This window comes from Pseudophryne corroboree, chromosome 11, assembly GCF_028390025.1.
Source record: "Pseudophryne corroboree isolate aPseCor3 chromosome 11, aPseCor3.hap2, whole genome shotgun sequence".
Taxonomy (NCBI): Eukaryota; Metazoa; Chordata; class Amphibia; order Anura; family Myobatrachidae; genus Pseudophryne; species Pseudophryne corroboree.
The window spans coordinates 24,010,821-24,025,121 of NC_086454.1; the positions used below are offsets into that span (position 1 = coordinate 24,010,821).

The 14,301-nt window shown below is 45.6% G+C and overlaps 1 protein-coding gene across 3 annotated transcripts in view; it reads right to left on the reverse strand.

The window, feature by feature from the left end:
• Nucleotides 1–14,301, reverse strand: part of NELL1 (neural EGFL like 1) — a 1,344,875-nt gene that overhangs the window by 842,607 nt on the left and 487,967 nt on the right. For all 3 annotated transcript variants that reach the window (XM_063946373.1, XM_063946374.1, XM_063946375.1), the window contains exon 12: nucleotides 12,906–13,034. In XM_063946373.1, the coding sequence (XP_063802443.1) occupies nucleotides 12,906–13,034 (129 nt within the window). The remainder of the gene's footprint in view (nucleotides 1–12,905; nucleotides 13,035–14,301) is intronic.

Below are 14,301 nucleotides of genomic sequence, written 5' to 3' on the forward strand. Positions count from 1 at the left end.
AAATGGACCCTGCCATTTAGCTAGGAATTTGCTTTCCACAGTGGGTACCAAAACAAGAACTCTATCTCCAGGAGCAAATTCCCGTATCTTGGCACTCCGGTTATAGACCCTCTGTTGAGCACTTTGGGCCTGTTCCATGTGCTCTCTGACAACAGGTACCACGGCTGCAATCCTATCCTGCATTTGTGTTACATGCTCAATAACGCTTCTATAAGGAGTGGGCTGTCCTTCCCACGTCTCTTTGGCAATATCCAACAACCCTCTGGGGTGTCTACCATACAACAAATCAAACGGAGAAAACCCCGTAGAGGACTGAGGAACTTCTCTGATGGCCATTAACAAGTAGGGCAACAAACAATCCCAGTTTTTCCCATCTCTCTCAACAACCTTTTTTAACATACTTTTTAATGTTTTATTAAACCTTTCCACCAACCCGTCAGTTTGGGGATGGTAGATGGACGTCCTGAGGTGAGTGACCTTAAATAACTTGCACAATTCTTTCATGATCCTTGACATAAATGGAGTACCTTGGTCAGTCAAAATTTCTTTTGGTATTCCCACTCTACTAAATACCTGCACCAGCTCCTTAGCTATCGCCTTGGTTGTGATAGTGCGTAAAGGGACAGCCTCAGGATATCGAGTGGCATAGTCCATAATTACCAGGATATACTGATGGCCCCGAGCAGACTTTAACAAGGGCCCCACGAGATCCATGGCTATTCTGTCAAACGGGACCTCTATAATAGGCATGGGAACTAGTGGGCTCCTGAAATGGGGTCTAGGGGCATGATACTGGCATTCAGGACAGGAAGAACAATATTCAGACACTTCTTTATAAACCCCTGGCCAAAAGAACCTTTGTAAAACTCTTTCAGTGGTTTTTTCTGCCCCTAAATGTCCTGCGGTAACGTTACTATGAGCTAAATCTAGTACCGTTCTCCGATAAGGCTGGGGAACTACCAGCTGTTCCACCACATCCTCACCCCTTTTGACAATGTGGTACAAGAGCTCATTACAGATGGTCATGTGGGGATACGTAACCCTGTCACCTGGTACCACAGGTTCCCCATTAACAATCTTAACATTCTCTCTAGCCTTTATTAAGGTAGGATCCTTTAACTGTTCAGACGCAAACAGATCCTTCTTTACCTCCAGGTCAGGCACGCTTTCAGTTCTAACTACTATGTCTCTGTTCCCGGCAAGAGGGTCCTCACTGGACTCCCCATCTGTCACTTCCCCAGCCAAACTAGCAAAAGGCAAAGGGCCAGAAAGTTCCGAAGACCCACGTACATCCATAAAATCACCGGTATTATCAACTGGCTTTTTACTTCTCACATCTGTTGATAAACGTGATTCCCACAGTTTCCAAAAATGAGGAAAATCCCTCCCTATTATGGCCTCATGCACCAAGGTAGGGACCAGTCCCACTTTAACCATTGCTGACCCACAACAAGTTTCTATATTCACCTCAGCAGTGGCATAATGTTGGGTATCCCCATGTATGCAAGTTACCCCAATAGGTATTTGCTGGACCTTTAAGGGGTTCACTAACCCAGCTTTCACGAGGGTAACTAAACTTCCTGAATCTAGCAAGGCCTCTACCCGGTTACCCTCTAAGAACACATCACACATTTGTTTTTCCAGCTCAGGTGAAGGTACCACAGTACAGGCTAACCTAGCAAAGAAAGACATTCTGCGACATTCAAAGGCAGCATCACATTGCATGGGTTCTTGCATGACTGGGCAATTGGCAACAACATGACCTGGCATACCACATCTAAAACATTTAACCACACGATTATCAACCCGTTTGGGCAACATAGACCGTTCTAGCCCCATTGGCCTGTCTCCAGGGCCAGTGTTTACAGTCTCTCCAGCCTTGCGTTCTCTTAACCGCCCAGCAACGTTTTCCCACGGAACAGTCTTACCAGTCTTTACTGAAGGGCGCTGTCGAGGATCTATGGGTTGCTGGGTGGTCATCAGTAGTTCCTCTGCTGCCAAATACCGCTCTACCATGTCTACTAATTGGTCAGCAGTACCCGGGTTTCCATGGCTCACCCACTTGCGCAGGACCATGGGCAAAGATCTCAAGTAGCGGTCCATGACGACTCTTTCAACCATCTGGGGACCAGTTAATGTCTCTGGCTGTAGCCATTTTTTTGTTAGCTGAATAAGGTCGTGCATCTGAGAGCGCGGAGGCTTCTCCATGGCGTACACCCAACGGTGCACCCGTTGTGCTCGTACTGACAGCGTGACTCCCAGGCGGGTCAGGATCTCAGTCTTTAGTTTATCATAGTCCCGAGCCTCAGCAGGGCTTAAATCAAAGTACGCTTTTTGGGGCTCACCTGACAGAAAAGGTGCCAGCAGACTGGCCCACTGTGCTTTTGGCCAGTTCTCACGCTCTGCAGTCCTTTCAAACGTGGTCAAGTAGGCCTCCACATCGTCAGCCTCTGTCATTTTCTGCAAGAAGTGACTGGCCCGTATAGAACTAGAGCTGGTCGGAGCACTGACGGCCACATCTCCAATCCGGGCTGCAAGGCTCTGCACCACTTCTGTTAAGGCCTCTCTATCCTGACGCTGTTGCCGGTAAAGTTCGTCAATAGCCACCTGCTGCTGTCTCCTATTTTCCTCCATTGCCACCTGCTGCTGTCGGTTGGCCTCCTGCTGAGCCGCTGTAGCTTGCAGCAAGGCTTTAAGCAGATCCTCCATGTCGACAGATTTTTCAGGCGGCTTTGTAGCTGCTTTCACCCAAGACATATATCAAACCCTCAGGGGTGAGTCTCAGTAACTTCACACTGGGCTGTATCTGCATAAACCACCGTTTTCTGCAGGCCTCACAAAGCTGCTGCTTTCACTTATGCGCAGAACGGGGTTGCTTGCATTCTCCACCAAGTTGTAACACTGTAGGGGTGCAAGGCGCCTTTTCCTGGGGAATATGGTAGCACGCAGCAGCTGAGGAACAACACAAGTCCAGTTTCTGGTACAACTGACCCCGGCCAGTTTTATTGAAACAGAAAATAAAATAAACCCCAAAATAAAAATACCTTGCCTGTCCGGCACTAACTAAACATAAGATATTCCTAACTGTCACTAAACAAAACACAGAGTTCTTCAGTACATACTGTATAGCTTACTTGCATCAGAAAGCGTGTCTCTCACACACAGATCCCTCAGCCTTCCCAGGCAGTCTGCCCATACTAATCAGGTTAGCAGCACTATAACACACTTACACAGCTGAAACCCTGATTAGCCCTCTGTGAGGCCAAAGACCCGAACTGGGCCCAATGTCTAGAACTCGCCTTATCTCTCTCTCAGAGCCTTTACCCAACTTTTACAGCAAACTGAAAAGGTTCAGACAAAACAAAAAGCATTTTTCCTAGAAGTTAACATTTTCTAAAACATGTAAGACAAGAACCTGGGACAAATATACCTGCCCTCAAACACTATCCCAGTGTTCTTGTCACACCGTGTACTAGCACACATCTGTCCTACTCCTGTATACCTACAGAGCGGCCACTATTATACCCGTGTACTAGCACACATCTGTCCTACTCCTGTATACCTACAGAGCGGCCACTATTATACCTGTGTACTAGCACACGTCTGTCCTACTCCTACATACCTACAGAGCGAACCACTATTACACCCGTGTACTAGCACACGTCTGACCTACACATATGTACCTGCAGAGCTAGCCACTATTATACCCGTGTACTAGCACACATCTGTCCTACTCCTACATACCTACAGAGCGAACCACTATTACACCCGTGTACTAGCACACGTCTGACCTACACATATGTACCTGCAGAGCTAGCCACTATTATACCCGTGTACTAGCACACATCTGTCCTACTCCTACATACCTACAGAGCGAACCACTATTACACCCGTGTACTAGCACACATCTGTCCTACTCCTACATACCTACAGAGCGAACCACTATTACACCCGTGTACTAGCACACGTCTGACCTACACATATGTACCTGCAGAGCCAGCCACTATTATACCCGTGTACTAGTGCACGTCTGTCTCACACCTGTATACCTACAGAGTGACCCACTATTATACCCGTGTACTCACACACATCTGTCTCACACCTGTATACCTGCAGAGAGGGCCACTATTACACCCATGTACTAGCACACGACTGTCCTACAAATGTGTACCTGCAGAGCGAGCCACTACTATACCCATGTACCGATACACGTCTGTCTCACACCTGTATACCTGCAGAGTAACGTACAGTACAGCAGCCACAGATATTGAAACTGTAGTCACACAATGTTGGTGTGGCACTGTGTGTATTTGGCAGGCCTGGGAGCAGCTCAGTGTGGACCCACCACACACCTCTCAGTGCCCCTGGCAGGCCTGGACACACAGCATTCTGCGGCTTCGCACTCCTTGCGGTATTAGCATATAGTACGGTAGCACACTACTATCATTCTGTGGATCCTAAACGCAGTGGCGTAAATTCACCCCAGTCGCCCGGAGGCATGATAAATGTTGGTGCCCCCCCGACATACTGTATACACACACACCCTTCATATGTAGCTATCCGGTACTGATGTTGAACAGTAGTAGCGTGCTCAGGTGCCTTTCCCAATAGTAATAAAGATACACATACAAAGTGGACGCACTCCAAGTCAGTCATCACAATAAAATAGACACCAGCATACCTTTATAGCACACCTACAGTACTCCCTCACCCACCAGCATGTCACAATGTAGATGCTTTGGCGCAGTGGTGTGCCGACATACAGTATATATATAAAAAACACACAAATGCCTCTTTCACTTAAACACACACACAAATGCCACTTTCACTTAAACACACTCACGCCTCTTACTTACACACGCCTCCTTCACTTAAACACACGCCTCTCACTTACACAAATGCCTCTCACTTACACACACGCCTCTCACTTACACATGCTTCCTTCACTTAAACTCACACACACGCCTCCTTCATTTAAACTCATACACACACACACGCATCCTTCACTTAAACACACACATGCCTCTTTTACTTACACACACACACAAATGCCTCTTTCACTTAAACACATATATGCCTCTCACACACACACACACACACACACACAAATGCCTCTTTCACTTAAAAACACACACACAAACAAAAACAAACACATGCTTCCTTCACTTACACACACACGCCTCACTTAAACATGCACACACAAAACACAGTGCTCCCAACATTTAGTAAAGACCCCCCAGCACCCCTCCCCTTTCCAACTACACACACCCCTACAGTGCAGCTTGAGGCAAGTGCTGCCAGTGCATACCTGCTGCTATCAGCCCAACGGAAGAACAGAGAGCTTCACTCGGCCAGCTCATCTGGAAGGGCCTGGCAGGAGCTGCGCTCTGGAGCGCCCCCTAGCTGTAGCCACAGCCAACTCTCTGTATATACTAGGAGGCAGCTTCCGTGTCACTGATACGAAAGCTCCTCGCAGCGAACGATCTTCAGAGTCAGGCAGCTGGAGACAATGGAGGAGATGTGCCCCCTTGAGGTAAGGAGCCCGGCAGCAGCCGACTCCACTGCCTCCCAGAGTTCCACCCCTGCCTAAACGGACTATTACAGTCTGGGATTCCATAGCTTTAGTATAGCAGGTCTAAAGTGCTAGCCTATATTGTGAGATACTATATTATAGCCAGAAATCCTGCCATGCATGTCACAGATTACAGGTGGGAACAATGTTCCTCTAAGACTTGCACTGCAATAATAGATACTTAGGAAAACAGGGATGGAACAGATATGGGGGAAATCGCTGGTTTCTAACGATGACGTGCAACAAGCGAGTATGTAGATAAATCATGAACCATTTCAGCAAAGCATGTTCTGTTAGTCTCTTGAGATAATAATAAACTAACCTGCATATTACTCCTGCCATATCACAGATGAACGGGACTAGGAACTAGTGGGCTATGGATGGCTGCTATATCCTCACCCCATATCTGTACACACACTTTCCGAGGATTATATCCCCTCCGCTGGCTGGATGGTGCTCACTGGCAGCCGCATCAAGAACAATTCAGCCACGAGACTGTCTGACATTAATACTCATTAATTACTGAGAATTCCCATTCCGGCAACACAATCAGAAATTATTTCCCCACAAGAATCTATTGTGTGTTTTGTAGTCAATCAATGCTGAGAAGAAAAAAATTGTTATATTCAATCTTCATCTGTATTTTCCCAACAGGGCGCCAGTGAGAGCATCTGAGCAATAATAAGACATCTCTTTGGTTAATAAGAATGACAATAATACAAAGCATTGATAAACTAATCTCAGCCGGATGCTGGTAGAAAAAACGGTGGAATGGCGGCCGCCGTGACGAGCGCATCACCTGCTACAAATATGCATATTATAACCCATATAACAGGAACGTCACATAGACCTGTATATGTATCCTGAGGTAGCAATGTGTCTTGCTGTAACCACAGGCGGAACAAAAAATGTATAACTTCAATGTATCATATAACTAATTGCAACATATTACAGATCAGGAGCCGAGAACTTTCCAGGACCACAAAGGAAGCTGCAGATTTTATTTTTTTATTTTTCAAAAATGGTACAGTCCAATTATATTTAATTACAGGATATAATAAGAAAAATGATAACAATGCTTTTTCTTAGGTGTGACTATGGGCCTAATTTAGAGATGTATGCTATGGGGTATATTCAAGTCGGAAACTGCCGTCTTGTCGGAAAGACGGCATTTTCTGACTTTTTTAGGTCGGAAGGGCTTTCGACCTATTCAATGGGTCAGCCTTTTTTCCGACAAGTCAGGAATTTCGACTCGTCGGAAAGCACGTGGATCGGAGGAATAGCCACGGATCCGCATGCTTTTGTTGGAAACATGGCCAAATCCAACAGGTTTTGGCCCGTTTTCGACAATGTCATTCCGACTTTAAAAAATGTTGGAATGACATTGTCGAGATCATCCAACTTCTGTCGGATTTGGCCGTTCGTTGAATACTGCTTTGTCGGATCCTTTCCGACATTCCGCCAAGCATTGAATAGACCGCTTACAGTGGCAAACGCAGGATTTGCATGGGGGGGGGTTTCCAGAACTGGGCGGAGCCAATCACGGGGGTGGGGACTGAGGTGACCCAGTATATGATCGGATTCATAAAGCCTTCACCACAGATTTCTGTTTGGAGATATATCTCTTCACAATTCTGATTGTGATCACCTGATTGTAAAATCCTCACATCAACTGAAATATGTGTTTATATAAGATTGTTATATCATTTTATTGAATTTTTAGTAATTTGTACCAAAGACGAATGTTTAGGTCGCAAATGTCGTCGGTTTGTGTATGAATAAAAACTTTTAAACATAGTTATTCTAAAGGCATATTGGCTCCCACTAGAACCTTTTTCCTTTTCATATATATATATATATATATATATATATATATATACACATACACACACACATACATATACACGGGTGGTCTTCAGTATGCCGGCGGTCGGACTCCTGGCGACCAGCATACCGGCGCCGGGAGCCTGACCGCCGGCATACCGACACTTATTCTCCCTCGTGGGGGTCCACGACCCCCCTGGAGGGAGAATAGAATAGTGTGGCGAGCGCAGCGAGCCCACAAGGGGCTCATTTGCGCTCGCCACACTGTTGGTAAGCCGGCGGCCGGCCTCCCGGCGCCAGTATGCTGGTCGCCGGAAGGCCGGCCGCCGGGAGATCGTAGTGAACCCATATACACATATACATAGCATATTAAACATGCATACATATATATATATATATATATATATATATATATATATACACACACATACAGTACACATATATATATATACACATGTGTATATATATATATTGTGTGTGTGTGTGTGTGTGTGTGTGTGTGTGTGTGTGTGTGTGTGTGTGTTTATATGTATGTATGTATGTATATACATGTGTATATATGTAGGCACATGGATATATATGTACTATAATTAAAATAAAGTAAACTTTTATTGCACTTGCAAGTGCCACTAGGAAGACAGCAGGCTGCAGAGGACGCTAGACAGCCATTAATAATACTCATGCAGCTTAAAAAAAAAAAAAAAAAAAAAATTTTTTTTTTTAAGTGGAGGGGGGTTTCTGGGTACTCGGAAACCCCCCTTGGGTGCGCCACTGGCTTAGCCGGTGTTATCACAATTGAGCGATCGCCGGTAGATTGCGCAAGCGCTGCGATCGCGCTGCGCATGCGTGAAGGTACCCTTGCAATTACATTCGCAAAGAGTATTCAGTTGCAAAGTGATTAACAGGAAGTGGCCATGTGGGGGTAGTAACACGGTGTTAGCGGGCAGTGGTTGTAAAAACGCAGGCGTGTCGTGGCCGGTTACAGGGCGTGTATGTTATGTCAGCTGCAAGCTCCATCTAGTCTGCATAGCCATACTCGAGCAGTTGGTGTGTAACGTTCTTGCATATATGTATGTGTACGCAAATTGCGATTGAGTTGTGTTCACTCCGGTGGGCGTCTAGTTTCATTTCTGGGTGGCAGCTTCACTTGCTAACATTAGCCATTGCGTAGCGTAGAAAATCGCAATTGCGAGACATCCGGTGGGCGGGGCATCTTGCATGGCCGCATTTTACCAGGGCTCCTACAATCTACCCTAATCCTCCTTCCTCAACCGTCCGATTTGGATTTGAAGTGGAGGATTCATCTGCCGTGATGGTGGGGAGAAGATCAAGCCTACTCTTGTATGGGACCCATCTATTATTCCCCGGAGTCCGACCATCGTGACTGGTGGCCTGCCTGCTTTGAGACGTCCACGTGGCGTGGCGTCTCTCATTACACTGCTGAAGCCTTGCCTTGGGCTCCCTTCCCTCTTGCCCCCACCTCTGCTGAACTTTTACCGGTGATCGTCAGTGCTATAGCTCCAGCTCCCCACCCTTGGTCCCTCCTGGAAGGTAACCTGTTCCGTGGAAATAACTGCGGAGGTGGCCGTGCCTGCTGCCCTGACTCCGGATCTCGCTGCTCGGCTGTGTCTCCCCTCTTGGTTGCTGCGCTGGACCTGGCTTCCCCTGGCAAGCTTCTAATTGTGGGCTGAGAGGGCGGGGAGAGGCGTGGAGGATGCGGCGGGAGAGTCCCGCTGTCCGCGGTCTCCCTGCCGTGCTTTGATCTGGCTGCGGTGGCGCGATCTGAGATCTCACTGCGCTGACGGCTCTCCCCTTTCTCACCGGAGGCGCGGTGGCTGGCGCATTGGCGCGGTGCTGATTCCGGCAGTGAGCGCTATTCCTGGCTGATCTCCTAATCCCTGTTCCCCACGAGTGGAATTGTGAGGTCTTGGCGGGTGGCAGATTCCCTATTGGCCCGTACCGATCTGCGCTGGACTGCCGAAACGGGACTCCCACTCGAGTAAACCTGCGGGCTCTGCTACTCCTGCCTGCTTAACCTAGAGGGGGCAGGCTGTAACTCACATGCTGTTTGGGACACTGCAGCCTACGTTAGATATCTCTGTGTTACGTGGGAGATATTGGATCTCCCTGCTGGGTTGTCATTACGAGTTACTACTGGTCGGAGCTGAGGTGCCTCCCCTGCATCTCTCTCTCCAGTTACCAAAAGCAACCCCTATTCACTGAATATGGCTACTGAAGCACTTCATCGATTATCTGAGGAACGGAGTGATCTTCTACTACCATATTTGGACGACCGAATCAACTGGACGCTATGGTGGACTCTAAGGTTCCGGCATTTTGGTCTGCGGATGTGCCCACGACTGAAATTTCTCCACCTGGGGTGATGCCTGATCCCACTGCTTGCTGTCCCCAGCACTTGGAGGGGGTTGATGCCCCCATGTCTAACCTCCTCTATACTCTGAATAGCTCGCACCTTGACCCATGGATGGACGGTGTCTCTGTCTCAGGACAAGAGGGCACCAACGGTGAAGACACTTCACTCCATGCAGGCTATACAATATGCTCTGGAGCTGCTATCAGTTCAGTCTCCGCAGGGATCATCTCAGAGGTCACCAAGTGACACCTTTACTTCTCACTTTGTTATTTACGACTTTAGATTAACCCCGTCCATACTTGTATCATGGTACCCCTTCTTGTGCTATTGTTTTTCACCCCTCTCTATGTTTATTTTAGCTTTTTATTTAAGCCCATTAGGGGCAATTACATGAAGGGAGGGTTAATGACGTTTGTTCTATTCCTCTCTCCCTGCTAACTATATATTTGTGATAACACTGCTTTTGCTATGTGATTGGTTGGTTACCATTTTTATTGCAAATACTTCTTATGTTATAACTTTGCCAACTCTCTAGCAGGATTTATGTGATACTTCTATCTTCAAGTCCCAGGTTAATTTAAATATATTTATTTTCTTTTTCTCATTTTAGACTAGTTAATAGGTGTTTTTTTTTTTAATGGATCTGCCATGTCCTGCTACTCTGACCAATTAGGCCTTACCAGATAGTTATCATTACGCCTACCCATATGTGTGGGGTTGTATCATTTTTTGTACCTTTCGTTAGTACTTTAGATTGCCCCGCTGTATATGTTCTACCTCTCCTTCAGGATCTCTCAGGGGCAGTTACATGATTGATCACTTAATTTTTCTCTGCTCTTTTGTTTTACCAAAGTCAGACACATTTATACGATATAGACCACGATATTTGATACCTAAGACGTGACTCTCGATCGTCATCAGCAGTTACTTTATTTGGATTACACTAGACATCTAGGATTGTTGGTGACACGGTTCACACTGTATTTTTTTTTTTTCCATACTTACCACATTGTTTACTTATATCAGTTTTCTATATTCCTGCCTCACTTCCGTGTTACGCTATATGTCTTATTACTATACTAGGACCTTGTGGGTTCTGTAACATGAACACTATGCTACTTTTATATAAATACATGTGTTTTTCTGGATATGATTACCCCCCCACACACACACACACACATGTACACACATGTACACCTACACCCACACCTTTTCCCCTGCTTTCTTATTTCATGTTTTGTTATGGGATAAGTTCCTTTTTGTTTTTCAGGGACGTAGACTGCTGACCGGCAGCTGCTTCCCAGTTTGTTTGGTTTGGAATATGTAGAAATATTAGTGGTGAAGCTGAGCATCAGGCACTGCCAACATGTTGGGTATCTGTTTTTTTTTTTCTCTTCCCTCTCTCAAGTAGTTTTTTTTTTTCGTTGTTCTGCTTTTTTTTTTTTCTCACCACCCTTCTGATCAGCTTGTAACAGTAACGATATTGTCTCTGAGCTTAAACTACTTGTGTCAAAATGTTACACTGTACCTACTATTTGTAATGTCTGTGATTGATGCTTGTGCTTCAATAAAAAGTTGTTGGGAAAAAAAATAAGAAAAAAAAATCGCAATTGCAACAGCATACGAACCAGCAGCCCAATAACACACAGTAGAAGAAATGCACTCCAATCAGTCTATGTATACAACTAGTCCTGTACATCTATGCCGGTCTCTTGCCCGACTCCAGTGCTAGGGGATTGGCGTAACGAACAGGACAGTTCCAGCTGCTGCGATGCATCAGACCGATAGCAAAAAAATTAGTCTAAATAGGCGTTCGTTAAGACTCATCGTGCCTCTCTTTACATTGTGTCCAATTTTTCAGTTTGGCTGTACCCCTAATGTTATCAATTAAAATTGCAAAAACAGAAGGAATAAAACGGTTTATATTTGCAAAACAGGGAAACAGAGTTTATATAAAAATACTACTAAGCTGAAAGGACAGATACCAATATATTAGGTGAAATAATCAGTTCAACAGCAGTGAAATCAGGGATGAGGGGTAAGGGAACAACAACTATCAATCACAACAAAAACTATCGATACACTATCGCATAACTCATTCACTAAACTATGCATGTCACATTATATCATACAGTTAGCATTATATTACACTGTGTTGGACAACATGTGGATTATAAAAAGCAGTTGATCTAATCTAAGAGCCTGTTGACTTTCCCATTGGTTAGAAACGGAGAATACTGGCATTTGAATACGTTGTACAATGCTGACTTCCATACAACTTGAGTATTCAGAAGAAATGGTCCATTGCAATGGCATCATCTTAGCATGGACCTGAATAGCACCATGACAAGTGAAGCGGATAGCGGACACTGATATTCCCACTGCAGGAACATCCCGTAAGGCGGCTCACACCAACCAGCTACAGAATCATCGTATCATACAGCATACTAACGTAATGCATGCTCTTTCAGGACAGGGATACGGCGATCACTCCTCCTGTGTGACCCAGTGCGCAAATACATAGACACTGGCATACGCATTAGGCAAATCAGGGCAAACCACCCTTATCCAGATACATTTCCCATTCCTTCTCTGTACGGGCAGCACATTTACATTCAGTTCTCAGTAGGTCAACGACTTTTTTCTATTCTCATCTCGGTCTACTGGGGGTCAGTCAAGTGCGGTTGGATTAGCTATCCGTGGAAGCAGCGGTGATGGTGCTGTATGGAAATGCAGCAGGGGGCGTCTCTTACATGCTGACGCCTCCTGCTGCACTAGCGATACAAGATTCGACCTAGTAAGCAAAATCGGATCAAAGCACCTACCATCATGCGGCTTGCGGCACCCATGGTGCTGCGCAAACCGCCCGTCGCTGAGGCCGATAAATCTCCATCCTATGACAAAGATCCCTGGACTCTTCTCAAGCCCGAAACAGCATCACTGTCTGATGCTGGACTGCATACAATGCCGCAGTCCACGCGCAGAACAGGTTCTGCGCATGTGCAAAAGTACCAAATATTGGTACTTTGCGCTTATCTTCTTAGTTGCAACTGCACCTGAATGACCCCCATTGTCCACGTTTTCTTTAAAGCTATATATATATATATATATATATATATATATATAAGTTCCTACCTTCACAATAGGCCGGGTCTCCCTGCAGGGGCACAAATCCACTGCGACAGTCACACCTGGCTTTGGTGATCAAGTTTTTACATTCAGAATTTTCTCCACAGCGGTGTCCGTCTGCGCAAAAGTCATAACCTAGAAACAACAGTAGAAGTTTTATCACAGTGCCCTGTATATACATACTGGTCAGAGAAATACAGACCACTTGCCCCAGCCTATGCATTACTGTACTACTAGAATTTGGATGGGGATTATTCTAATCCCAGCCCACCTGTAAAATCATCATGGAGAGTTTCCGCTTCTTAAATAATTGGATCATCTTTGATGGTTACTCCATTTATAAACTCAATGGTCAAATTTGTTGGCAGAGTGTTGCGGTGTTGGATATGGACGTTAGTCCACACAATGACACTTAACCAGAATGGAGGATTATTTAGATAACAGAGGTAACAGTTCGTTGTATACAGAAGAGGTTCTGCAGCAGCAGAAACTCACAATAATCTGGTAATGCAGTACAGCGGTCTCACAGCGGTTACACATACACAGGGTGCGGCTGCGGGCACACAAGGACGCACTACACAGGACAGCAGAAGCTGCACGTCCGTGCAGTTGGTCTCTCCTGGCCCGCCCGGACAGTGTACATCAGGCATCTCTTCCCGCATTGAGCTGATACTAGAGGGTAAAAGCTAGAGCAGGGCAGCTGCCTCTAGCGCTGGTACGGAGACAGACCGCGGAGTGCTTCACTCTCTAACACCCTCCCTCGCTCAAGACTGTCTCCGGTCACATATATAAGCATAACACTTTATCAAAACCGTTATCAAAATAAAGTATACCCATAATCGAAAACATACTAATAAAGCATGGTAAGCGAACAGAAAAACAAATTAACATTTCACAAAAGTATTCCAGTCCACATTTTGTCAGGAACATATTCAGCAAGTGTGATGACAGTCCCTTAGTCATCATAGCAGCAGCATTGGTCTCGCTTTCTATGTAATCCATATTAACAGACTTATTCTCTACTAACTCACGGATAAAGTGATGTCTAAAGGCAATGTGTTTGGACCATCCATAATGCTTGGTGCTGGAAGACAAGTCAATTGTACCTTTGTCATCACACACAATGTTGATGTTCTCACTGTGGTAAAGAAGACTAAGCTCATATAAAGTATCCTTTATAAAGCTTCTTTTGCAGTTTCTGTAAGTGTCATGTACTCTGCCTCAGTGGTGGATAGGGCAACAGTGGGTTGCTTTCTGCTCGATCAGCTGATGGCTGCGCCTGCTAAAACGAATAGTATCCCATATAGGAACGACGGTCATCCTCATCTGATCCCCAATCGGCATCACAGAAAACTTTCAAAGTTGTATCTTTTGATTTTGTAAACACCCACTTTAATGAACT